The sequence below is a fragment of the Coffea eugenioides genome, chromosome 8, assembly GCF_003713205.1.
Source record: "Coffea eugenioides isolate CCC68of chromosome 8, Ceug_1.0, whole genome shotgun sequence".
Taxonomy (NCBI): Eukaryota; Viridiplantae; Streptophyta; class Magnoliopsida; order Gentianales; family Rubiaceae; genus Coffea; species Coffea eugenioides.
The window spans coordinates 45,289,045-45,315,194 of record NC_040042.1 but is presented as its reverse complement, the minus strand read 5'-3'; the positions used below and the strand labels follow the sequence as shown (position 1 = coordinate 45,315,194).

At 38.0% G+C, this 26,150-nt stretch overlaps 3 protein-coding genes and 1 non-coding gene across 4 annotated transcripts; all 4 read left to right on the top strand.

Moving 5' to 3' along the window:
* Positions 1 to 3,038: 3,038 nt before the first annotated feature.
* Positions 3,039 to 3,145, top strand: LOC113781793. The gene has a single exon (XR_003469698.1). It is a non-coding gene; the product is annotated as a small nucleolar RNA R71 (small nucleolar RNA).
* Positions 3,146 to 11,145: 8,000 nt separating this feature from the next.
* On the top strand, positions 11,146 to 14,956 carry LOC113779683 (glutathione S-transferase T1-like). Its single transcript, XM_027325366.1, has 7 exons — positions 11,146 to 11,318; positions 11,452 to 11,525; positions 11,637 to 11,700; positions 12,421 to 12,474; positions 12,926 to 13,005; positions 13,710 to 13,915; positions 14,473 to 14,956. The coding sequence occupies exons 1-7, from the start codon at positions 11,254 to 11,256 to the stop codon at positions 14,656 to 14,658; spliced, it is 729 nt and encodes a 242-aa protein (XP_027181167.1). The 5' UTR covers positions 11,146 to 11,253; the 3' UTR covers positions 14,659 to 14,956.
* Positions 14,957 to 15,828: 872 nt separating this feature from the next.
* On the top strand, positions 15,829 to 18,035 carry LOC113781131 (glutathione S-transferase T1-like). Its single transcript, XM_027326990.1, has 7 exons — positions 15,829 to 15,925; positions 16,022 to 16,095; positions 16,180 to 16,243; positions 16,673 to 16,726; positions 16,884 to 16,963; positions 17,206 to 17,414; positions 17,557 to 18,035. The coding sequence occupies exons 1-7, from the start codon at positions 15,861 to 15,863 to the stop codon at positions 17,740 to 17,742; spliced, it is 732 nt and encodes a 243-aa protein (XP_027182791.1). The 5' UTR covers positions 15,829 to 15,860; the 3' UTR covers positions 17,743 to 18,035.
* A 1,585-nt stretch (positions 18,036 to 19,620) lies between these two features.
* Positions 19,621 to 25,311, top strand: LOC113779073 (glutathione S-transferase T1-like). Its single transcript, XM_027324502.1, has 9 exons — positions 19,621 to 19,863; positions 19,963 to 20,038; positions 22,554 to 22,781; positions 22,920 to 22,993; positions 23,113 to 23,176; positions 23,584 to 23,637; positions 23,958 to 24,037; positions 24,252 to 24,457; positions 24,902 to 25,311. The coding sequence occupies exons 3-9, from the start codon at positions 22,717 to 22,719 to the stop codon at positions 25,061 to 25,063; spliced, it is 705 nt and encodes a 234-aa protein (XP_027180303.1). The 5' UTR covers positions 19,621 to 19,863; positions 19,963 to 20,038; positions 22,554 to 22,716; the 3' UTR covers positions 25,064 to 25,311.
* Positions 25,312 to 26,150: the final 839 nt, after the last annotated feature.

The window sequence follows — 26,150 nt, the reverse complement described above, 5'->3', positions numbered from 1 at the left end:
ATTCAGGCCCAGACGAGACCGAATGGTGGGTTGAACCGGGGCTCGCCTCTTGCGAGGTTGGGACCCAGACGGCCCAGCAGTTGTCGCCTTCTTTGGAGGCATTCGGATGCCCAGAGATGAATGTAAAGCAGCCCGGAGACAGCCAATCAATTACCCAAAAGAAGACACGGGACCACAGGTAACAAATAATATGCAACAAATCAACAATCCAATAGCAAAGAGGGAACACAATGTCCCCACCAACAGCAACCGGTCAACAAATACCAACCAAATGCCCCCACTGCCGTAAATTGGCCGACAACAATGAAGAAAACCAAATCAACTCCCCTCAAATCAAGAAATCAGTTACTAAAAGGCAACAATCAGTGAGCTACCAACCTCGTGTTCCAAATATTAAATTCACTAGAGCCCACAAATTTCGCAAGTATAAAATCACAGGGAAGCAGATATAAGGTCTCTCCCTTCAGATGATCAAATAACTGGTCCCCCCGACAATACCAACAATTATCGCAACCCAAAAGGAGGCAAAATTCAGCAATTAAAATTCCCAATCGAAGTCACCAGCTCAACAAGAAAAGTAGGGGTACCACTTTTTCTCTTTGTCCACGCTGAAGAAGAAATTGGCGGAGAAGGATAGCTGAGGCTGGGCGGTCGGCAGAGCAGGTCGCGGGCGCTGGGGTGCGACTGGCGGGCGCGCAGTGGGCTGGGCTCGGTTGCTAGTCGGGCGGCGCAGGGGCCTGGCGAGCGATGGAGAGGCGCGCGCGCGGTCAGCTTGCTGTGGGAGATGGGCGCTGGTAAAGGCTGCGCAGGTGGGCAGGCGCGCGGTGGAGAGGCGGATCTGGCGGCGGCGGGCTGTGCAGGCGCTAAACAGGAAGGAGAAATTGTTGCAGTGCGGCCGAAAGAAATTTGGAGGAAAGAGGCTAAAACCAGTCAAAGAAGAAGGAAAAAAATGGAAAAGAACAGAGGCCTAGTCAAATCCCCCTTTTTTTTTTTTTTTTTTTTTTTGCAAGGCGTGGGCACGCCTTGGAACCCCTACTCTTCTGTCCAACACCACAAAAACCATCAAAACATTAAAATAAAACTAAAAAATCATAAAGTAAGGAAAAATGATCACAACTAATATTGAAATTCTTGGGTTGCCTCCCAAGCAGCGCCTTTCTTTAATGTCTTTGGCTAGACATAGCACCACTCTTTAGTCTGGATGTAATTGAATTTTCCTTGCAATTGGTGGCCTTCCTCCAGGATCCACATGGCCATTGAGTGCAACTTTTTTCCTAAATTTTCTCTCCATTTTTACCTCATGAATTGCTTTCATCCTATAGGACTTGTTCGCAGCAACCTTGAATTTACCCCTATAAGCAAACTTAGAAAATTCTTGCACAGAGGGATTAGTGGTATACATAGCAAACACAGAATGAGAGTTAACAGGATGTTTCATTGTATCAAAAATATTGAAGTGGACTATTTCTCCATCAAATTCCATCGTGAGAGTACCCTTACTAACATCAATTTTAGTCTGGGCAGTACTCAAGAATGGCCTTCCTAATATAATGGGTGATGGATTTGGGGCACTTCTATCATCCATGTAAAGCACATAAAAATCAGCAGGAAAAATTAATCCATCTACTTGCACTAAAACATCCTCAACTATCCCATCCGGATAAGCACATGTACGATCAGCCAATTGAATTATTATCCCCGTTTCTTTTAAAGGTTCTAAATTTAGGGAATCATAGATTGATTTAGGCATCACATTAATAGAAGCTCCTAAATCTATCATGGCATTTTTTATACTAGAATGACCAATCTTACAGGGGATAGCAAACATACCTGGATCTCCACATTTGGGTGGGAGTTTCCTCTGAAGTACAGCTGATACATTCTCTCCCACCATCACTCGTTCATCACCCCTTAGCTTTCTTTTGTTAACGCACAAATCTTTCAAGAACTTTGCGTATTTGGGTACCTGCTTGATCGCGTCCAATAGGGGGATGTTTACTTGAACTTTGCGGAACACATCCAGGATTTTTTTTTCCTTTTCTGCCTTCTTTGTCTTTTCCAACCTGCAAGGAAAAGGGGGTAAATTAGCTTTAACGGGTATTGATGGTGTGAGAATTACCTCAGGACCTCCACGAATGTGTCCTCCTTCCTCTATCTCCTGCTCGATCTCGTCTTCACTTTTACTCTTTGAGTTTGTGACCTTCGGCCCCTCCACTTCCTTGCCACTCCTTAATGTCATGGCACTTACATTTCTGGGGTTTATCTCAGGTTGCGATGGCAATTTTCCATAGACGTGGGACTCCAGACGATTAATGGCAGTTGCCATTTGACTCATACGAGTCTCCATGTCCTTCATGCCTGCTTTGGTGTCATGTTGGAACTGAGTAGTACTTGCAACTAAGGACCTAGTCTCCTGCTGGAGCTGAGTGGTGGTCGCGACGAGTTGAGTGGTAGTCGTGGCCAAACTCTTGACAATTTCTTCCAAAGAACTCCCTGAGCTTGAGGACGAGGGTTGAGACTTATGTTGCCAAGGTTGCTGAAAACCTGGAGGCCGATTGGAGAATGCATTTTGTGGCCTACTACCATAGCTGAAATTGGGATGATCTCTCCAACCAGGGTTGTACGTGTTAGAGTATGGGTCGTACGGTCTTTGAGGCGCGGGCACGCCTCCAGCCATGTTCACTTGTTCAGCTCCATCCTCTTGCAACATAGGGCATGAGTCAGTGGGGTGGTCCATGCTAGTACAGATTCCACACACCTTTGCTCGCGGCGTGTCTCTCATGGCTAATTGCCTAACAACAGACGTCAATTCTGACAGTTGCTGCTGTATGGATGAAGTCTCTACCTCATTGACTCTACGAGGAGGGTTGCTCTCACGTAAACCAAATTGCTGGGAGTTCTCTGCCATGGCTTCGATGAGCTCCCACGCTTCCCTCGGTGTCTTGTTTGCAAGTGCTCCCCCACTCGCAGCATCAATGATACTCCTATCTGTTGATTGGAGCCCTTCATAGAAGTATTGGATTAACAGTTGTTCACTAATTTGATGCTGCGGGCATCTAGTGCACAACTTGTTAAACCTATCCCAGTATTCATACAAGGACTCACCGGGATATTGTTTAATGCCGCAGATCTCCTTTCTCAAACTCGCAGCCCGGGATGCAGGGAAGAATTTTTCCAAGAATTTCTTTTTCAGCTGCGCCCATGTGGTAATACTACCTGCTGGTAGGTAGTACAGCCAATCTTTAGCTGCATCTTTGAGAGAGAACGGGAAGGCTCTCAGTCTAATTTGCTCTTCAGTGATCCCAGGAGGTTTCATACTAGAGCAGACCACCTCGAACTCCTTTACGTGCTTGTGGGGTTCTTCGCCAGAGAGACCATGGAAAGAGGGTAAGAGTTGAATCAACCCCGACTTCAATTCGAAAGCGGTATTCTCAGCCAAAGCGGGGAATGTGATGCATAAGGGCTGGTGAGTCAGCTCCGGGGCAGCCAGCTCCCTCAATGTTTGGTTGTTGGCCATGCTTACTTCGTCTTTCGCTGACTCGTTTGCAGCAAATAAGTGCCCTTCTTTTTGCCTCTTGGTCTCTTGCCTCCGCCTACGCGCTGCCTTCTCAACCTCAGGATCGTATACTAATTCACCTGTGCGAGAAGAACGGGGCATAAACCAGCAAAAGTACCAAGAAGAATAGAATAAAATAAAAATAAAACAAAAACTGAATTTGAAAAGAAATAAATAATCCAAACACCAGTTCCCCGGCAACGGCGCCAAAAATTGACAGGTGCCGAACCTGTGCAATAATAAATTCCTACTCAAGAAAATTACAAATTTTGTATATAGCGGTGAGTAGGGTCGAATCCACAGGGAGCAGGTAGGAAATTATTTCTTTCCAAATCAGTAGAACAGAATTGGGGGATTTTCAATGGGAGGCACACAAATAAAATAAAATAAAACAAACAAAATTCAAAACTAACTCACAAAGCACAATTCACTGAAAATAACAATTAACAAAAGTTCTACCCAAAGGATCAACTGCTCAGGCACGGTCCAATTAAATGCTCATCGATGCAAAGATATTTCACCCATTTATCACTAGGTTGGTTATAGCCATCAATAAGCTCTGACAACCAGCTATTCCTTACTTTTTCGACAGTCAAGGTACGACCATTGACTGCTTCTCTAACCAGATAACAACCCTAGGTACGACCGTAGGAATTTAATTACCCAATTGCATTAAAGCCAGAAGAACCCAACCCTAACCAATAAACACGCTAAGAGGGTTTATTTAAATTAGATCTTGCGTTTCCCCATCATAAAACCAATTATGGTGGTTGCCACGGGGTGTTAACTAAATGAACAATTACGGATTCTATTTAATTAACGTGGCAGTAGGCTATTAAATTAAATCAAATACCCGGCCGTTGATATTCAATTAATCAAATACCCATGAACAATTAATTCAGGAAACGCACGAATAGCAATTAATTAGAGGAAATAATGAAGATTCGGTTAGATCTCACAGATATTATGGACCGCGCCTTCGCGTCAACCTTTGGGTAGAGGGGGAAATTAGCCGCTCCTCATCGTGTCAATCCCGCGTGATTTAATTGAATTCATTCAATTATTTGACGAAGAATTGGGGAAAGGAATTAATTGCGGCAACAACGGAGAAGACCCTGCTTTTGCATTCGTTCTAGGACCGTAATCGCAAAGCCAAAAAACCAACGCGAATTGTCTCCAAACAAGGGTTACAACCCAGGAGTCAAATCCGTACAAGACAAAAGCTAAAGGAGAGGAAGTTACGTCTTTTCCCGAAAAAAGAACAAAAGGAGATTTAAAGCTAAAAATCCAATTGCGGCTGACGGAAAGCGAAAGAAGAGAAAAAGCGTCTGACCGCCAAGAAACGTAGGAGAAGAAAACTAAGCCTCCAAAACAGATAATCCCTGAATCTTGCTTTTTCCTATCTCTTTATAGCCGCCGCAGGAGGTTTTTTTCTTTTGGAAGCAACGTCTGGCCCAGTTGATTTAACAAAAGCTATTTCCCTTTTGGAGTTTTGATCCCATGCGCCTGGTCCACATGGACCACGGTCCGTCTTTCGGTTTCGTACACCTTCTAAGGCGTGGTCACGCTCTGGGACTACAAGTCTTCTGGAAATATTTCCCCGCGATATCTTTTTAATGCTAACCACCTACAATTCACGCAAATGTCAAATATGAGTGAAATCCCTTTTCTTAGCACCATGAATAGCCAAAATTAGGACAAGATGATAGTGCAAAATACGCCAAATAACCGTTCTATCATTCATGTGAATCATTGAGAAGGAGATTACAAACTTCGAAAACAATCTCTTTTCTACAAAAATTTTAAAAGTTGATAATTTTAATATTTGTCCCTGACTTTTTGGTGGTGTATGGCAAGGTCTATACTTGTTGGTTAGATGAAATTTGGCCAGGACCCTTGAGAAGCAAAAAATAGGCTAAAGAAGGAAAAAATAGGAAATTAAAAAGAAGGGAAAAAAAACACACAAGGCCAGAGAAAAAAAAAGGAAAAAGAGATTTTGAACTGAAGCAAAAAATCCAAACCATATCTTTGGTTTTGTTGTTGTCGATCAGAGTAAGCGAAGGATAAGAGAGGAAAAGGGACTTCAAAAGGGGAAAAAACCTTACAAAATAGCATGAGGACGATGGCGAAAATCTCTGATTGGACATTGCGATGTGAGAGAGGCTTGTATCTCCAATAACTACTGCTTTGAGCAATATTAAGCTTTTAAATAAAAGTAAATCTGCATTGCCTGCTTGGCAGTGGCAGCATTCCTTTTATTTTTGTCTCGTATACAATAATTTCTGCTCTCAGAACAAATGTTACCAACTAGCGGTTGGGGGAACATTAGCTGTAGATTGGATTGTGATCAAAGTTAATGAGGTTTCTGAGATTAAATTGCTCTATTACTGCCCAAGTACACAACAAATGTCAGTTTGCAATTTTGAATTAGTGTTATACACTTGGAGAGTGGATATGATTTACTTTGACATGAAACGAGTAACTTTCTGTTAGTAGTTTCATACATGTTGTTTCAACCTTTTTTGCTGCTAAGATAACATTCTGCTAGAGGGTTTCAGGAGCCATGTAACTGCCACATCCTAATAGTATTTAGAAATCATGTAACGAGTGTTTAGAGAAGCAACAATAAGAAATAGATAAGAAGCCGAAAGAGGGGATGGTATGGAGCATTTCTATCCTTGATAAGGGTCTGTAGTGGTTTTGCAAAAAGGTCCAAGATCTCTATAGGACTTGTTACCTGACATATTTTAGTATTGCTTACAGAATGTTGAGCTTTCTCTTGAATTTGTTCACGAGTGACTCAAAACAAAGACATTTCTGTGCATATCAAATCAGTGCAAACACAATTAGCAGATGCAAGGCAGCACTACACAGTGATATAGTATTCTGAAACTAATGACATTGCCACTTTTGTCCAGTTAGCAGGTAGCGCAAAAAAAGACCCTTTGTCACTTAGCCATCAAGCTGAGATTGTGGAGTTCTTGACTCCGAGTAGATGAACACTCAATTGAACTTGTAATACACACTTGTCTTTTCCTAAAGGCAAATTGCAGGAGAAGCCAATGGTTCTTCAAAAGCTTCCCTTGACTCGCTGAAAAGTTCGATAATACGGATAATGTCGAAGGGGATGACTCTTAAAATACGGACAGTTGCTCCACCAAGAAAACAAGATTAAGTTGAATTCATACTATTCAACTTCTGTACAACTCAAACTTGATACTTTTTGCCTTCTTGGTCTGTCATTCTAGATTTGACAGATTGCTTAGAACTTTTGAAAGGATTATTGCTATATGGGAAAATGGCCATTTTCGTCCCTAAACTTTTTTCTAGAGTCGATTTAGTCCTTAACTTTTATTTCTGGCCAATTTAATACATAAACTTAATTTTCGGATCCAATTAAGGACTTCTGCGGCGGCGCCACCACCTGAAAGCAATTTATCTCCTAATTTAATATTAAACAAGGGCATTTTTGGAAACTTCAAATTATCTCCTCTCCACTGTCAACCTCCGTCGCCAGTCACCCACCTCCTCCTCCTCCTCCTCCTCTTATCCTTCTCTTTTCATCCACCTTTGAGTTTACATTGTAATTGAGAAAGTAGAAGAGGAAATCTGTAAATGCAGACGAGTGGGTTTCTCAATATTCCAGTGCTCAATATTCCAGCCCTCCATTTCTGAAGAACAAAAGTTGCACGATGTTCAACTCCCAAAACTCCCAGCACCAGCACCATCAGCACCGGCAAAACTCCCAAAATGATCTTCATCCTCAACAACCCAAGCTTGCTAGATCACCTTCTATTCTCCAACGTTTGAGGTCCATAAATTTCTACCACTACAGATCCCATGATTATAGTTCAATTGAAAACCATTTCAAAACCACCCCAGATTCAGACGCTTATTACGATTTTGAACGAACCCATCAATCCCAAAACCTCGGAGAGTCTCACTCCCAGTACATTTTTGAACAAGCCCATCAACCACAAGACCTTGGAGAATCTCACTCCCAATACATTTTTGAACAAACCCGTCAAGAGCAGCCAGCGTTGTTCTTGTCTTGCTTCGACATTCGGCATTCGAAAAGACTTGATTCGGCATGAAGACTTGATTCGGCATTTGGCATTCGGAAAGACTTGTCTTGCTTCGGCTTCGGCACCTTCTTGTCTTGATTCGGCATTCGGAAAATTGTGATTCAGCACCTTCTTCTTGTCTTGCTTCTGCTGAAGCCTCTGTAGCAGGCAAGCAATGAAAGACTAAGAAGGAACAACCCCACAACCACAGGCCAATCGACTGGGAAAGGCAGCCAACAAAAGCAGTAGCAGCTTCCAGTCAAGAGCAATGTTTTCAAACCCGGACCGTCAATCGAACCGGTGAGATGAAAGGGTCGAGGTTCAACCGATCGGACCGGTTCAACCGGGGTTCAATAAATAAATAAGTAAATAAATAAATAAATATATATATATATATAGAGACACACACCTATGCATAGAATAAGATATAAATGCTGAACCACAATAAATATAAGAGCAATAATAGCACAGAGATTTAAAGACATCAAATATACTTTTAAATAATAGCACAGAGATTTAAAGACATCAAATATACTTTTAAATAATAGCATAGAGATTTAAAGACATCAAATAACTTTCAAAGACATCAAATAAGTATACGATATGAGTCACTACAATGATGTATGAACTTAAAGCGGCAAATCCACACACAATATTAACTAGTCAAAAAACTCTTCCAAAATGAGTAGGCCTGCAAAAATAATGTCAAAAACTGATGCATCTTGTTAAAGAGGACAAACTAATTTATAGAGAAAACTTGCTAAATCAAGATTGTTACTGACAAGGCAAAAGGTTTTTAAAGTCTTTGAACTAATGATGGGCCAGTTGAATCACAATAAAAAAGTAGGCTTGTAGCAACTTGAAAAATGAAATAGAATTGTAGCAACTCAAAAACGGACCGATTCAATTTGTTTGTGATTAAGTTTCAAAGAAGCAAACCACCTAAAGAAATTGTGTAAACCACACATATAGATTATTATAAGAAACTAAAACCTCTAAAAGCAGATAACAAAACACCAATCACAGCTATACAGTCACTTAATTAAGGGAAAATCGCCAAATCCTGAGTTGAAAAGCTCGCTGCAGAATTGCTTTTGGAACACATTTTCTTCCTAGTAAACTTTCGGTTGCTGCACAGATTTTTTTTTCCCTCAGCCAAGGGTCCATTTTCCTAGCTAAATTCACAGGCAGCTTAAGTATCATGTATATTAGACGCGTAAGAGGTTATTACAGAATTTTACCTTCCCTTTTCCTCCTAGAATTTGAAAGTTGCAGCCTGCACTTTTAGTTCCTGCTTCAGTTCTTCCTAAGCCGCACCAGTCACTCATTTTTTCCTCACTTTTGGGTCACGGTTTCCAGGTTACAAGCGGGAGAAATAAAGCTAGCAAATTTTTAATTCTCTCCCTCACTCTCTCGGTTGCAAACTGGAAGCAAGGAGGAACCAGAAATGTTTTCTTTCTTCTTCAATTTTATGTTCCAGCTAAGCATTATAATTGCTACAATCTTCAAGCCAGGCAACAGAGCCAACTAACGAGTAAAAAAAAAATTTGCAGGACAAACAGACTTATCTAATTTGAGGACAAACCAGATTTTTTCCATTGATGAAGGAACTTAATAAAACTAGTGACGACGGTTCAAGAAGCAAGATACATATAGATCTCATTAAACCTTCAACCTAAAAGAACCCAGTTTCTGGAACACTCTCGTCAATGATTAGAAGAACGGCAGGCCGTCTGCGAGGAGAGAGCTACAGGGCCCACGTCCAGCTCCACTAAAGTAAGCAAAGACTCCCACAAAATCAAGAAACCACCAGTTGCACCGCTGCTGCACCACCTCAATCACCCTGCTCAGCCGCACCTTCAGCCCACAGTCGACAACGAGCACCACCAACCAGTGGTCATCTACGCCGTTTCTCCAAAAGTGATCCACACCACACTTTGGAGAAGGGATTAGAGATTTATAGTAAGGGACTAAGGGGAGAAGGAAATAGAGATGGCGGCATGGCGCAGGCAAGGCAATTGTAGAGAGAGGAACCAGGACAACCGAAGCGGCGAAGTGAAGTGCGAAGAGAAACTGAGGAAGACTGGAGCGGCGAACTAGCGAAGTGCCGAAGTGAGAAATGAAGAATGAAGATTAGGGTTCGGTCAAAATTGAAGTTTTTGTCAATTTTGACTCAAAAATTAGAAAACCGCGGTTCACGGTCCGACCCGATTTTGAAGATTTGAACGGTTTTTAACGGTTTTGACCGATTTTTTATAAAAGTCAACATAGGTTATAGACCGGACCGGACACATGGCCGGGTCGCGGTTGAACCGGTCGACCCGGCCGGTCCGGTCCGGGTTTGAAAACATTGGTCAAGAGGACAAGTTGGGCCCAACACTAACTGCTATGCAGGGTGATCGCCGCTCTCTTGAACTGTGCATCCATTTGATGTTAGATGAAAGTACTTGATCTCCTTAGACATCACATCTTTGGAGGGTTAACAGGAAAGAGGGGTGGCTGAGAAAATTAGTCGACAAGAAAGGAAAGGAAAGAAGGGGAGGCGGTGGCGGTGGCGGCAAGAAAGAAGAAGGGGTGAGGCAGAGGAAGAATTAAGAAGTTAATTAAAAATATTAAAAATCCCTTCAAAAAGTTTTAAATTTAAAAATACCCCAAATACTAATAATTTTTTAAATTTACTCAGTTTGATTACAATTCATACTTGAAGTTCCAAAAATGCCCTTGTTTAATGTTAAATTAGGAGATAAATTGCTTTTAGGTGGTGGCCCCGCCGCAGAAGTCCTTAATTGGATTCGAAAATTAAGTTTATGTATTAAATTGGCCAGAAATAAAAGTTAGGGACTAAATCGACTCTAGGAAAAAGTTTAGGGACGAAAATGGCCATTTTCCCTTGCTATATCTACGAACTGTATACATTTGTGTGTAGTTATCCCTTAGGCAACTTTTGTGGCCGTGGTTGAACCATGTTTGGTCTCTAACTCTATCAATTTTAGATCTTCGTTCAGAAGACTGTGCTCCACCTCGATTATATGTCTTTTTTGTTTGTTCTATTTTCATTGTATGCAAAAACAAGTTACATCTCACATTTAACGCAGAAACAAGGAACATTTTACATTGTATTTAGAAACATGGAACGTCTTAATAATCTCAGTAATCTTCTTATTATATTGTCTTGCATTATCCTAACAAATTACTTATTTTCACTGCTTAATAAAATTACAAAAACATAATTACAAAAATATTAATATACCTTTATATAACTTTTCATACTTAATATTTGAATTTGAATAAATCTGTATTTTTGGTCGAGCCTAAAAATTACATCGCGCATCGTGCAGTGTACTCCTCCTAGTCTGAGAAATTAGCCAAAGGCTTAAACTTGTGTTTGAGCCACGTGGGCCCCAAGTGACGGACGTCCATTTAATTGTGGCGCTCTTTCGGCTGTCCCGGTCTTTCGGGTCTTTCAACGTTTTAAACAACTTTCATACTTGCTTTTCTCCGGATAAATTTCTATTGCTATGTTTATGTTTATATAAAGGCGAGTCCTCATTACTCATCAGATCTCAATTGCTATCTGCGAGAGCTCGAACCTCATCTCTAATCCCTCATTACTGACCACCCCTGAAGAGCAAGATGAAGTTAAAAGTGTTTGCTGATCGCGGCTCTCAGCCATCACGGGCAGTTCTCATATTCTGCAAGTAAGGATTTTTTAATGGATTTGTTCTTTTTTCTTGATTTCTAACTTCTCTCTCTCTGTCTCTCTCTCTCTTCTCATTTTGAGATTAATCAGTCTAAATTGTTTCCATGGCTCTTGGACTTGTCTGTGAAAAGGGCTAATGGGATTGAGTTTGAAGAAGTCCAAATCCAGCTGGCTAAAGGGGAGCACAAATCTCCTGAATACGAAGGTGAGTAAGTATGTTGCTGTACAGTCTTCTTGTATGTTGGGTCAAAATATAAAGACAGGATTTTTGCCTTTTCCTTTCTGGAATATAATCATGAATTTGATCTTGTTTCAGCAATCAATCCCATGAAGCAAGTCCCAGCAATAGAAGTTGATGGAAAATTCAGGCTCTTTGAGAGGTAATTTAAGTGTGAAGCTGGAAGATATGTATAGGACTCTTTAGTTTCTAATCATCAGATGGGAGAAAGAACCGTGATATGTTTTTATTCTTATGGTTTTGTGCGTTAATTTTTGCTTCTGGGCCAGCATCTAGTGCGATATAAAGGAAATTATAGTTTTCAAATTGCTAATTGTTATGTTTTAGAAAGATTTCTTTTGAAAAATTCTCAAAATTTTGAAGGGGTAAAACTAAATCTTTTGAATATTGGATAGCGGGTGCCCCTCTTATTCTCTCTGTGGGAAGTGTGATGATCCCGTGTGTCAAATGAAGGTTCTTCGTCATGCAAATTGTTATAGTTGATATAGGATGAAATTATAGTTATTGTTATAGTTGATATAGGATGAAATTATGTTGATTGAGACCGATCCAATGATGTCAATTTAGGTTCTTTTCTGTCTTACTGACATTGATTTGTAGTAATATACTAATAAGTTGAGACTTAGTTCCATTTCCATTTCTGGTACTGATGGCCTGCCTTCGTCTTCCCTGAAAGAAAGGAAAAATGAAAAGAAATGAAGGGAAAATAATGAACCACAAGCGGCTGCTCTGGTTTTTTCTGGATTTTTTTCCTAGTCTCCATTTATTTGATCTCATTTTCTCCTACCCGTGTTAGCTAACTGATCCCTTGACTTTCTGTGCGCAATATTAATGGAATTCACAAATCTAATGTCCTCTGCAGTCATGCTATTCTTCGATTTCTGGCAACTGCTTTTCCTGGAATTGCAGAACATTGGTAAGTCTCATCATTGTACTTGCTAGTTTAGAAGGTGTTTCACATTAAATAAACGCATGCTAGTTTCTAAGACAAATATGAATTCAGTCGTCCCCTGAATTTTATTTCAATATGCTAATGGACACCCAAAAGCAAGCACCGTTACAAGTGCCTCTATTTTTTGGCCAGTTATAGATCCTACATATGCTTTCACATCTGTTATTTTCTTTGGATATCCGTTCTAATCTTTCTTGATGCCCTAATTATGGACAATGGGAAAGGGTACAAAATCGGAAGTCAAGGTTTTCATGTATTTATATAAGTGGGCATGCTTCTAGAATACACGGATATTCCATACAAACTGGCTGTCCTAATCCTAGTTCTACATTCAGCCTTTCCACTAGCTTATGCTGGAATGTGCTCTAATTATTGATTTCACAGTTCTTATTACTCTGAACATTCATGTTCCAAGGTATCCTGCAGACGTGTTCAAAAGAGCACAGATTGACTCAGCTTTAGATTGGCATCACTCCACTATACGACGGGGTTCAGGTGCTAATCTTTGGTTTTGAAGCACTATATTATAACTATTCTTGTTCTATCTGTGGTCTGGTGTTATTGGAAAGCTATTTGTCACCAAATTACAAAAAAAATTAAACAGGGAATTGTAGGGTGAATCTTGATAATAAATAATATAAGAAAGATCTGGGATGGTTTTGAATGAGCTCAATTTTCCTTGTGGGAATTCTGGGTTTTGACATCTACCTCTCATTTTTTGAACAAAAAGACATGAGATGAATGCGTGGTACATTGTTCTCGTCTCCTTGCTAGAGTCACTTAACAGACTGCAAAAAGATGAGTATATATGAGGGTCACTTAACACTTAAACGTCCATGACCAATTGGGCAAAAATGTCAAAACAAGCAAATACTTTGAACTTATTATCGAAACCCAAGTGCAGCATGTGAAGAAGTCTAAGAATCATGGTAGAGTTACTGGATATAGTAGAAATCTTAGTCTGAGTAAGCTGGCCTGTTCCCAAAATTTGGCAATTGGAGCAGTAAATGTTTGTTGGCCGCCCATCCCTTATTGAAGAACTGCAGAAGGAAAAATTAATCTTTTTGAATAACTGGATTTTTGTCTAAAAATGACCCAGTTACATATAGAGCAGTCTCATTTTTATTTTCCGTCTTCATGATCAGCACTGTTTACCTGTTAATGTTATACCACATTCTGAAGTATGCTTATCTTGACAGTTGGGGTAGTCCTCAATACTACGCTTGCACCTTTATTTGGCCGGCCTTTGGATCCTCAAGCAGCAGCAGAAGCTGAAAAGCTCCTGTCAGCTTCTTTAGCAAAGATTGAATCCTTTTGGCTCAAGGGTGATGGACCATTTCTGCTGGGAAATTCTGAACCTTCCATAGCAGACCTGAGTTTGGTCTGTGAAATTATGCAACTTGAGGTAAAAAAAGAAGGTGTCTTTCCTCTTGTTAGTTGTATTTCTTTGCAAACATTTTGATAGTTTCTATATCAACCTTGTGACAAGTGATTTAGATATTAAAAAAGCTGTACCTCTGAATGCCCAAGTGAAATAGTCATCATGTTGTTTCTGCTCGTCTTTAGCTAGGTTTCTCCTAGGATAGTAGTATCACTTGCTGGGATGCACATTTTAATAGAAAATTTTGAGTCCTTGTCGACTTCTAGAATAAAGTGATTACCCAATCTATGGCCATGATTCTGGTTCGCACCTTTTGTTTGTCGAGATGAGTCATGTTGATTGAGGTGGCTTATTGTCAATGCATGAAGAGCCATGGCTAAACTGGAACAACCGTCTTGATAGAGTTTTCTTGTTTCTGATCTTGGTTTCCTACTTTTTCACTTTTCTGGCGGTTAAACTTGAAGGCAAGGGCCCTTTTACGCCTTCTCTCGTTTCTTATATTTACCTTGACTACGAGAAGAAATCTTGTATGAACCGCTTTATTGTGACAAACTCTCATTTCAGCTTGGTTTTGAATGTAGCTTGTGGATGAGAAGCTTCAGAAACGGATATTGGACCCATATGCGAAAGTTCGGAAATGGGTTGAAGATACAAAGAAGGCAATACAACCTCATTTTGATGAAATTCATGTTGCCTTCTTCCAGATGAAAGAGATGATAAAGAAGGCGCGGGCTGGTGCGGGCAGTGGTGAGACAAAAACTGGCTGACAAGCTGCTTAGGATTCAAAATATGTGGGATTGCTGCTATGTGTTGAAGCCCTATAGAATTTCCAGAATCTTTTCCAATCATGATCTCAGATGTTGGTGTAAGAAATAAGGCAGTTTGGCAATAAGGGCAGTTTATGTTTGTAGTGTAAAAAAAACTGGAAACCAAGTATGTAGTGGGAATATGCATGTTAGAAGAGAGATTGTTACTGTTGCAGCTAATTTCAAGTAAAAGAATGTGAAATATCTGGTACAATAAGCTCCAGCCATACTTTTCCAACGCTGTTTCATGTCCGTCTAATTTGTTCAAATTTGCTCCATTTGTCTCTTTTCCAATGCTGTACTGAAAACGGGGGATTAGGGGTTGGGGAGTGAGGAGTCAACTACATGCAATGCAAAAATATAAAAAATAAAAAAAGGTTCCAAAGTTTTCATCGATTTACCTTTGATAATAAAGATTGGGAAAATGTTAATAGCATTTCATTTTTTTCATATTGGTCTTCTCACTATCTTTTTTTTATTATGTAGTTTAGTAAATAAAAATTATATAATAAAGATAATAGTGGGAGTGTCGTCATAAAATGTGAAGTATGATTAATATTTGTCAAAAGACTGTCATTCCCTACAAAACATACAAAAGAAGGCAATAACATCCAATTTGACAATACAACATAATGGTGATGATAATGCTGCAACCCATTTTTTGGTCCTACAATCATATGTGCACAAAAAGTCAAATCCAAATGCAATGTTTGGACTAATAAGGAGGGATAATTTTATTATTTCAATATAAATTTGTGGTGGAAATAAAATATGAATTGTGACATTAAATTTAATCCCCGGGCTCGGGGCATAGTTATCTGCCTTTGGAAATTTTGAGGAAATAAATGTTGCTAGAAAAAAGAATAGAAGCAGCATTGGTGCGGGATGGGCAGGCCCCAGAGATTGAGGGGAAAACTGAAAAGGAGTTCTCCTTTTTTTTTTTTTTCTCTCATATACAGTAAGAATCATAGCGTGCCACCTCGATTACTCGATAATTTCCACCGCTTGGGACCTCAATCATTGATTCTTCATTGACTTAACCGGTGCATATGTTTGACCCGAAAGATAATGCCAGAATGGTGCTACTGTCCTAGCACTAGTGCCTATTTATACGTAAAGCACTGGCACGCTTCAAAGGCTACGTTGCCACTGACCAAAGAGATATGAAGCTGAAACTATTTGTAGATCGTCTGTCTCAGCCATGTCGTGCAATTCTCATCTTCTGCAAGTAACAATTCATGATAATTGTAGTCTTATTTCTTGATGTCTAATCATTGGCTTTTCATTTCTAATTTTTTGGGTACTTGGAATTGTTTGTGGAAAGGTTAAACGGGATAGAGTTCGAGGAAGTCACGATTGATTTTTGCAAACGCGAAAACTTATCTCCTGAATATCAGAGTGAGTCGCGACTTTTGTTTTGAACTTGATAGTAATGAAAAAGGTTTCTCTTGAGATATAAACACCTCTCTGATTGTGCCTCAGAAATCAATCCTATGCAGCTAGTGCCAGCAATAGAAGTGGATGGAGAATTTAAGCTCTTTGAAAGGTACTACAAGGGTGTGAAGTTGGATCACTTTTATGTCTTTGCTCACAGAAAGGCAGAAGAAATCAGATGAAATGCTTTATTTGTTGTGTTTTTTGATGTCATATTATTTGCTTCGAGGAGGGAAAGTTTATACTGACATCGACAAAGTAGTGCAACTTGAATTCTGTTGCTAATCCAAAAGTGCAGATCTTTATTTTTCAGAAAGTATTTAAAACGAAAACCTCCATATTTTGAAGGGGCAAAAATCTTTCCTTTTGTTTCTTTGAGTGATGATCCTGTATAGGGATGCTCTTTCTGTTTTTTTATCATATTTCACTGAGGATGAACTAAATCTATCCTTAAATTTCCTTTTCTCGTCCTCATATTAGCTAGGTGATTTCTAAACCAGCTTTTCATGCATGGTGTTAACACATTTGGTGTCCACTGCAGTCATGCAATTCTGCGATTTCTGGCTTGTGCTTTCCCTGGAGTTGCTGATCATTGGTGAGTCTGTCCTGTACTAGATGATAGTTGAACTGCATTTTTCCATCCCAGGTCCATTCTGAGGCTTCATCTGGTAGTAATTTCCAAGCAATATGTGGAGTAGTATTTGATAATTGATATTGATAAGTCTTTTCCCTTACATTTTTCATACTTCAAGGTATCCTGCAGACCTGTTCGAAAGAGCACAGATCGACTCAGTTTTAGATTGGCATCATTCCAATCTGCGACATGGTACAAGTATGTATCTTTCCTTTGCTTTTATTTACTGGGAGGGAATTTTTGACAAAATTTGACATTGATACAAGAAATTAATTGCATTCGTCCCTTAACAAATATGTCCATCAGACCACACAAATGACAAAAAGTGAAGAAACAGGAAGAAGCCATCTTTGAATAATCCCTGATGACAAGTTAAATTTGTTGAGATTATCATATCTGTATTTATAGGATGGTACCCTGAACAATGCTTATGTTTACAGCTGGATTCGTCTTCAACAGTACAGTTGGACCTTTACTCGCTGGCCTGCCTCCGAATTTAGAAGCAGCAGCTGAAGCTAGAAAAGTCCTCCTAGCTTCTCTTCCAAAGGTCGAATCCTTCTGGCTCAAGAGTGATGGACACTTTCTGCTGGGAAGATCTCAACCATCCATAGCAGACCTGATTTTAGTCTGTGAAATTATGCAACTTGAGGTGAAGATAGATGTCTTCTGCATCTCGTTTATTTGTTTATGAACCTATTTCTCTTGAGTGCAGAGATCCTACCTGCATTTTATCTTTTGAGTATATATGACAAAGGAATTATCCTCATTTCAAGACTATGGTTGAATTTTAGGTCTTAGATGAGAAGGTTCGCAAACAAATATTAGACCCATATAAAAAGATTGGGAAGTGGATTGACGATACAAGAAATGCAACTCAACCTTATTTTGATGAATTTCATGCCGTCCTCTTCCGAGCCAAAGAGAAGCTAATCAAGATACGGTCTACTGGAAGCAGTGATGAGACAAAAATCAAGTGAAATTCTGCTTGATACTCAGAGATGGAGGAATGCTGCTGCTGCTTGTTGAAATCCCACATGATTTTCAAGCTCCTCTCCAAACAGGATATGGGATCTTGGCGTATTAATAGTTAGTGAGAATCCAAAATAAAGACGATTCGTCTTGGTTGTGTTGTGAAAGTAGTAGTAATTTGTATTTTCTGGTTTGGTTGCTGGCCAGGCGATGTGATACAAAACAGCATATGAAACGAATTTGACACTGCTGTATTAAGCCAAGGCCAAATAAATCAATGTGAAAAATCTTTTGTGTATTATCCTATTAGATTCGCAATTTTTTTTTTTTTTTTTTTGGACAATAAGGTTGGAGGATAGGGAGGGTGCAAACCATACTTCTAGATTTTTTTTTGAGGCATTGTTTTTAATGGGAGATTTTGTTCCACCTCTCAACAAATGACTAGTGTCATCTTCTTTAAAGAAAAGCATTGAATGGTTAAGGTGCATTGCATTGAGATTGGAATGGAGTTTGTCATCAAGCACAAGTCAAAAAGAAAATCACCTACACCAACTACTTTTTGTGTCTTTTGCTTCTTTTATCCAACATTGCTTTATAGTTTATTGATAGTGGAGTATCTGTCTGTTTCCTCTCCTCCGGTTAGAAGTCATCTACAAGCCATGCAGTAAGAAGTCAAGAAATTATGGCCTAGTTCCTATAACAAGATTTGCTCCTTATAATTGAAAGGAAAATAAATTTCCTATTGAAAAAAATTTTGTATCACTATGTGATTAAATCGACATAGGCTTCTACTTGGAAAAAAAAAAAAAAAAAGAGACTTTATCCAGTTATAAGTTACAACATTAAAGGGGGGCAAAGAGAGGAACAGCACAAAACTTAAATTTAAAGTTTAGAAATTTGTAACACACAAAAACTTCCCAAAAAAAAAATCGAGAAGAAAATGTTTGTGCTTATAGTTTCTTTTATTATTATAATTATTTTTTGAAACTCACCGTTAATTTTATCATATAGTATAATAAATGAAAATACAATAATAAAAATGATTGTTGGGGTGTGATTAATATAAATGAAGTGCAAATTAAGTGTGTTTGGATAGAGTATTATTTGAAATAATTACTGTAGTACATTTTGTGATATGATGTATGTGAGATAAAAAAATAATTAAGAAAATAAAAAGATGAATTGAAAAATGTGTTTATAATGCAAGCGAAATATTATATGAAATAATTCAACAATCCAAACACGTTTAAAGTTGTAGCGTTTACATGCATCTCGCCCAGGAAGTTTAGAGGCCCAAGTTTAAACAAGCCATGGTCTGAAAGATTCCGCTGCTAAATAGTTATCACTATCGAGGCCCAATATTTTAAGGCCTGACGGGTCCCACCTTAGCTACTGCTCCTCATCCGTAAAATTACTCCGCATTTTTTTGTTTGGGAGTAGAAGTGTGAGGTCCTGGACAACACCACCTGCCACTCAGGGAAAGGGTCAATGCGGTTGAGATCGGCTATGGTTGAATCCGATTGTTGTATTTTTTAAAAATATTATTTAGTGTATAATTACATTTCATTATTATATTCGAAATAAAAGTGATATATATAAATAAAATATCTGACATATATTTAGTACAATATTATAACATATTTGTACACAAAAAACTTAAATATATATAACGATAGGACGAAATCGTACAAAACACAATTATATTGAGGGTATGTTTGGTACCCCATAGAATTGGGGTTTAGAATTGGAATTGAAACCCCAATTCTAATTCTTGTGTTTGGATGCTGCCTTTTCCATAGAATTAGCATTGAATTCTAATTCCAAGAGGTTTCAATTCCATGAATTGAATTCTTTACCAGATCAAAAGAATTCTAATTCCAATTCCACAATTAAACGGGTCCAAACGCGGATCTAATATGGATCAAAAATTAAAATCGGGTCAAGGGTATCGGCACCCCTCTCTTTCTATCTAACTCACCATTTTTCCTCAGCCGCAGGTGCTCTGCTCTCCACCATCGCTTCCACCTGCAACCCTTTCCCACCACCGTCTCCCCCCTGCCTTCCGTTTCTCTGGCCACTCATTTGGTCTAGATCCAAATGAATCTGACAACGATGGGAGAACTGCCCTGGTGTGTATATATATACTACTCTCATTTGACTCCTTAAAAATTATTTCTAGAATGCAATTCTGTCTTTTTGTTCATTCTACATCCTTTTTTTGTACTCAGCATATAGCTGCATCAAAAGGAAACGAGAATTGTGTGCTACTGCTTCTGGATTTTGGAGCGGACCCCAACAGCAGAGGTATCTCCAACTTTCATACTGCTTTAAGTTATGACGTCCAAATACTGCTATGGGAACCCAACTTTGTGATGATATAGAAGCAGGAAAACAATTTAAACAATTCACCTCATTATCAAGAGGGCTGTCCTCCTTGCACCCCCCACATCATTTGTCGCAAACTAATGACAATTATAATTTGCATGCCCCTTCTTCATGTTTTATAACTACAGTAATGGCAGCAATAGTAAAAACTTAGCGAAATGTGGCCCCTAATACTCTCCAGGCGTCAGTTTTATTTATTAATTTGAGCCGTCTTTGATTTAATTGCTAGTACTGTATGATTTACCCCTCATCCTGTCCGAGTGCGGACTGTATGGGCTGGCCCTCTTGCATCAGTGAGAAGTGAAAAATACCCTTTTGGTCATTCCGTACAAGTTGAAAATGGCTGAATCTGCATCTCCTAGACAACTGTAACACCAGTCTCATTTACTCTTTTAAAAGGTGTCTATATTTACTGCGATTGTCCATTTCATTTTGGTTTGCCTGTTGATCTGTATTTTTTTCATTTTGTATTTTGTTATTGCTGTTTTTGGGGGTTGTTGTACTCAAATCTTTTATAACTCCCTTCTCATATGGTTTGAGTTTTGGCTTTTTTAAGTGTAGAATTCTCCTTACTCATTAAAGAGACTAACATGCTCTCTACAAAATAATTGGTATCTTTGAGGCATAAATATCACTTCTGAATCTTGATGCCTTCTCTTAGTGAAAGTTCATTCGACATTTAAGGCAAATCATTTTTTTCTAGTTTTGTTTGAAGACAGCATAAGCAAAGAATTGGAATGTCCAGCCATAGTCATAGAACTTAAAATACAGGAATTCTGTTTACCTTTGATGGACGTTTCCCTTTATTTACTCTTCAATGATATGAAATCAATGTCCAGCCCAACACGTTTTTAAGTTTAGAGATCGATTGCCTTTCATGACTAGGTGCATATTTGCCTTTCATTTTTAGTTCTATAATGCAGTAGCTATTAAATATGTTCTTAAGAACATGACATTGTGATGTTTTTCTGGTGCATATCTGCCTCAGATATGGCATCTGAAGCAACATCTCAGTCAAAAGGGAAAGGCAAAGGGTATTTCACTTGGACTCCTGAAATGGATCGTGTAATGGGCACCTGTTTTATTGACCAAATGAACCAAGGAAACAAATTGGATGGTAAATGTGCATTGGTAATTGATTTTTTTTGGTAATCTCCAGTTGAAGTTGTTTTGTAGAAGAAGTTGAGCTGATTGCTGGAAGCCCAAGTAGAGCAAGTAGAAGTTGTTACTACTCCATCGTGTATCCATGACTTTTTAAATTCTGATGAGTTCTTTGTTTTTTATGTAATGGATCAAAACAAGATTATAGAAAGATTCTAGAGAGTATTTCAGCTATTTTCTCTGTTTTTGAGATGATAAGAATGGAACATTGGATCTTTTGTCTGATGAACTAGCATTTTAGATATTGAGATTAACATAGCTGCCTGTGTTGATGCCCTGACTTGTCCTTGAGTTACATGAACCTTTGCATTCTTTTTCAAAGTTAAGGAGATTTTGTATAAGTGCTCTTCCTGTATTCTGTTGGTTTTTATCTTCCACAAGTCTGCACACTCACTAAAGAATTGATGACAGATATTATTCTATTTAGCAAGTACTTGACTGTGTGTGAATTGGTCATCTGACAAAAGTAGGGCTTTAGCATTTTGATAGAGTAGGCTTTTGATTTTCTAAAATTTAAAGTTCTTAACTTTAAAAACGTATCAAGGTTTTAACTCGATAAATATTAACTACTTTTTAAGTTAGAATATACAATTATTTTTTATTTAATATAATTTAATTTTTTTAAAAAAAAGAATTTTTTATTTTTGCAAAAAAGGAACTAATTTTTTTTCTTTTAAAGCTTTATTAACAATCAGTTAAATGCAAGAAAAAATAAATTATTAAAGGTACTAATTGGTTTTTTCCTTAAAGCTTTAGTAACAATTAGCTAAATGTTAAAAAATTATTATATAGTAAAAAAAAGAAATTTTTTATGTAAGGAAATATTAGTTGGAAACAATTCTAATTCCTAATGAATTCTTCTCTCATACAAACAAAGAATTTGGAATTTCAAATAAATTCCGTATCAATTCTATGCATTTCCCAAACGAAAGAATTGAAATGACTTGGAATTCCAATTCATAGAATTCCAATTCTATAGAATTTCAATTCTAATTCAATTCTAATTCTGTAGAACCAAACGTACCCTGAGTCCATTTCCTTCCATCTACAATGCCTTCTACTTTATTATTCAACCCAATCCTCCCCATTCTCCGTGCAATATGAACCACTTCGGTTTCATTTTTTTCCCTGAATTATGCATCGCATTTTCTTTTTCTTTCCTTGGGCGCAAAAGTCATGAATGGCCTCGTTGACTCGAATTATTATTATTTTTTTTATCTTGCTCAGTCATGCATGATTTCATGGACATGATTAAGTATGCATGTTCCTGCAGGCCAAAAGCAACGAAGGTGCTCCTCTCTTAAATTATATATAGTAGCCACCCTCACTCTAGCCTTTCAAGCTAGGAAAACTGAAATAGTGGTAGCAATCAAGTAAATTATCAACTAGCAAAGTTGAAACTTGGAAGCCGGAGAGGGGAGTCACCAAAGAAAGAGATGAAGCTCAAATTGTTTGTACATCGTCTATCTCAGCCATCCCGTGCAGTTCTCATCTTCTGCAAGTACACTTAATTTTCCTTGTCCTTCACTAGTCTTTTTTACAAATCTCAAAATTTTTTTAACCCTTTTTGTAATATATATATACATGTATATGAATATGTGTATATATTTTGTTGTAACTTGATATTGCTCCTTAAAAGGTTAAATAAAATAGAGTTTGAGGAAGTCCAAATTGATCTCTCTAAAGGCGAGCACTTGTCTCCTGAATTTAAAGGTTAACGATTAATTCTTTTCCTTAAAAAATTTGTCTTTTGTTGGCATATATATAAAAACCATTCTTTTCCTTGTAATTTAGTTTATGAACTTGTAATATTGCTCGTATTTTTGCTTCAGAAATCAATCCCATGCAGAAGGTGCCAGCCATGGAAGTGGATGAAGGATTTAAGCTCTTTGAGAGGTAAGTATGCACTTCGCAGCTAAGAAAGAGACGAATTAATATGCATGATGCATGTTTGTTGGTGATAATAGCCTCCCCCCCCCCCCCCCCAAACAACAAAAACCCCCTCTTTGGTCCCTTTGGATTGTTATGGCTAGTTTCGAAAAAGAAAAAAAAAAATGGAGCAGCAAAAGGGTAAATCTTCAAAATTCTAGCTTGGTCTTCAAAAGAACAAAGCAAAAAATTTAAGTCCAGTCAGAGCAATACGAGCTGCAGCCTAATATCGGGCTCGTTTTTTGCATCTGTCTTTTGCCATCTTTTATTTGTCTTTCCTCCTCCCAGTTTCATTTTGGCGAGGTCACTTCTAAATATGCTTTCCATAAAAGTAAATTTCTCTTCCAAACTTTTTATAATGTGATGTCTTGCAGTCATGCAATTCTACGATTTCTGGCTTGTGCTTCTCCTGGAGTTGCAGATCATTGGTGAGTCTCCTTACTGTACATGCCAGTTTATACGCTATCTGATACTACCATAAACATTTTGTTATAAAACGTAAAGTATCAGTAAAAAAGAAAGCACATATTAGTTTCTAATAAATATATGAACACCTCACAATCGAACTTCTTTCCTATTATCTCTTGATGTTTAATTATGAGAATATTCAATGTGACTAAATCCTGAAATTAACTGTTTCATACGGTTACGTGGGTCAAATATTGAACATGGCTTCTAAAGTATCAAACCAACAACTGATACTCGATCGTACCTCTTTTGATCACTTGTGCTTTTTCATACCAAAAAGGTACCCAGCAGACCTGTTCAAACGAGCTGAGATCAACTCAGTTTTAGACTGGCATCACGCCAATCTACGACATGGTTCAGGTGCCAATCTTAAGTTTTGGCTCTCTATTAAATTATTACTACTCTAGCTATACATTATTGGTTTGTCTTCCATTATCAAGAGAATTGGGATTTGTCTAGCGATGTCTAGATACAGTCATTCCAAGTTTCTTTTTCAGTATTTTGCTTATAAATGATAGGTTATCATCAATATTAATGTTGTACTCCTTGGTGCATGCGCTTATTTTTCTTACAGCTGGATTAGTCTTCCATAGCAAACTGGCACCACTTTTTGGTCTGCCTTCGGATGTACAAGCAGCAGCTGATTGCGAAAAAGTGCTCTCAGCTTCTCTTGCAAAGATCGAGTCTTTTTGGCTGAAGGAGGAAGGACAATTTCTGCTGGGAAATTCCAAACCTTCAATTGCAGACCTGAGTTTGGTCTGTGAAACCATGCAACTTGAGGTAAAGAGATAGAGACTGTCTTCTTGCTCTTCTCATTTGCAGTCTGTTATTTACTATATTATATGAATTTCTTTATCAACTTAACTTGAGAACAGAGATCAAGACGTTATATAGGATTCCGACTGAAAACCTAAATACTTCCATAATCTATTAACATTGTCTCCTCAGTTTCGCCAAAATTTTTGGTTATCCAAATGTCCTGAAACATGTTTTGTTTCTGGAGTTCATTTCTTTTTTTTTTTTTTTGAGATAGCATTTAATATCATTAGTATCAAGAGTACTGCTACATGATGTGATAACTTGAAACTTTCAAAGATCAAAAACTATGTATAGAATCAAGTGTTCGGTAATGGGGTATGGAGAGTACTATCTAGTCCACAAAATATACAAAGGAATTTATGACAAGCGAGATGTAACTGATTACAACTTCGCTGTGGAATTTAGGCCTTGGATGAGAAGGTTCGTCAACGGTTATTAGATCCACATGAGAAAGTTCGGAAGTGGATGGATGATACAAGGAATGCAATGCAACCTTACTTTGGAGAAATTCATGGCGTCCTATTTCAATTGAAAGACAAACTAAAGGAGATGGAGTCTGATGAGTGATGAGGCAAATTAAAATAAACTGATATATAGTCTGCTTAAAATAAAACAGATGCGGCATTGCAGCTATCTGTTTAGTTCCCTCAGTATGATTTCCAGGTTCTTTAAACCTTGAACAACCATATGATTACGTGCAACGTTGTGTAAGTTTGAGTTACAGTACTTTCTTTTTTTATGTTTTGTTTTTTAACGTTTTGTTGCTGGACCAAAGATGTTAATTGAATAAAATCTGTGTTGGGTCTTTGGGTAAATCTTTTGTATGTGTGATTTCAAGAACGAGAAAATGATTGTTGAGCGATCCAATGTGTCCAGCGCTGGTTTTGTTGGAAGATGCCCTTCAAGCCATGAACACTTTCTCATGTTACCCACAACTAGCAAATTGCTTCACTGGTGCTTGTATATGAAAGACTTAAATTCCGAACTCTGGGAAGCTTGTATATAGTATTATTGCTCGAGTGTGGATAATCTAGGAAGCAGAATTTTTGAAAGCTCTTTTCTTTTTTTTTTTTTTCTCGTTTTTAGTGATTAATACCAAATTAAGCCTAAATTGGACTACAAACCTTTAACAGTCAGACTGTTTACCCAAAAAAAAAATATACTAATAATAATAACAGAATACATCTAGAAAATCTCGACTTAGACTCTGTTTGACAATTTAATTCAGCACTTAAATTTAATGGATTCAGATCTGAACATATTAAAACGTGTTTGATAACAAAAAATAAAACATCTAAATTAATTAAATTGTACTAATTTCTCTAGGTAAAACATAATCCCAAAAATAGGTAATAAGTTATTCACTCATTATTTAATGTGATACATACTCAAATGTATCAAATTTAGACCCTGTTTGATAACTCAATTTAACACTTAAAATTTAATGGGTCTAGACGCATTTTAATAACAAAAAATAGAACATCTAAATTAATAATTAAGTTGCACTGAATTTCTTGAGTTTTTTTTTTTTTACCAAAATAACACTCTTGCTAAAAAATATTCCCAATGTGATTCACTTTTAAATTTTTTTCCCATAATGATATTATTATTGTCATCTAGTTATCCTGATTGTCGTGTAGGATAACAAGAAAGG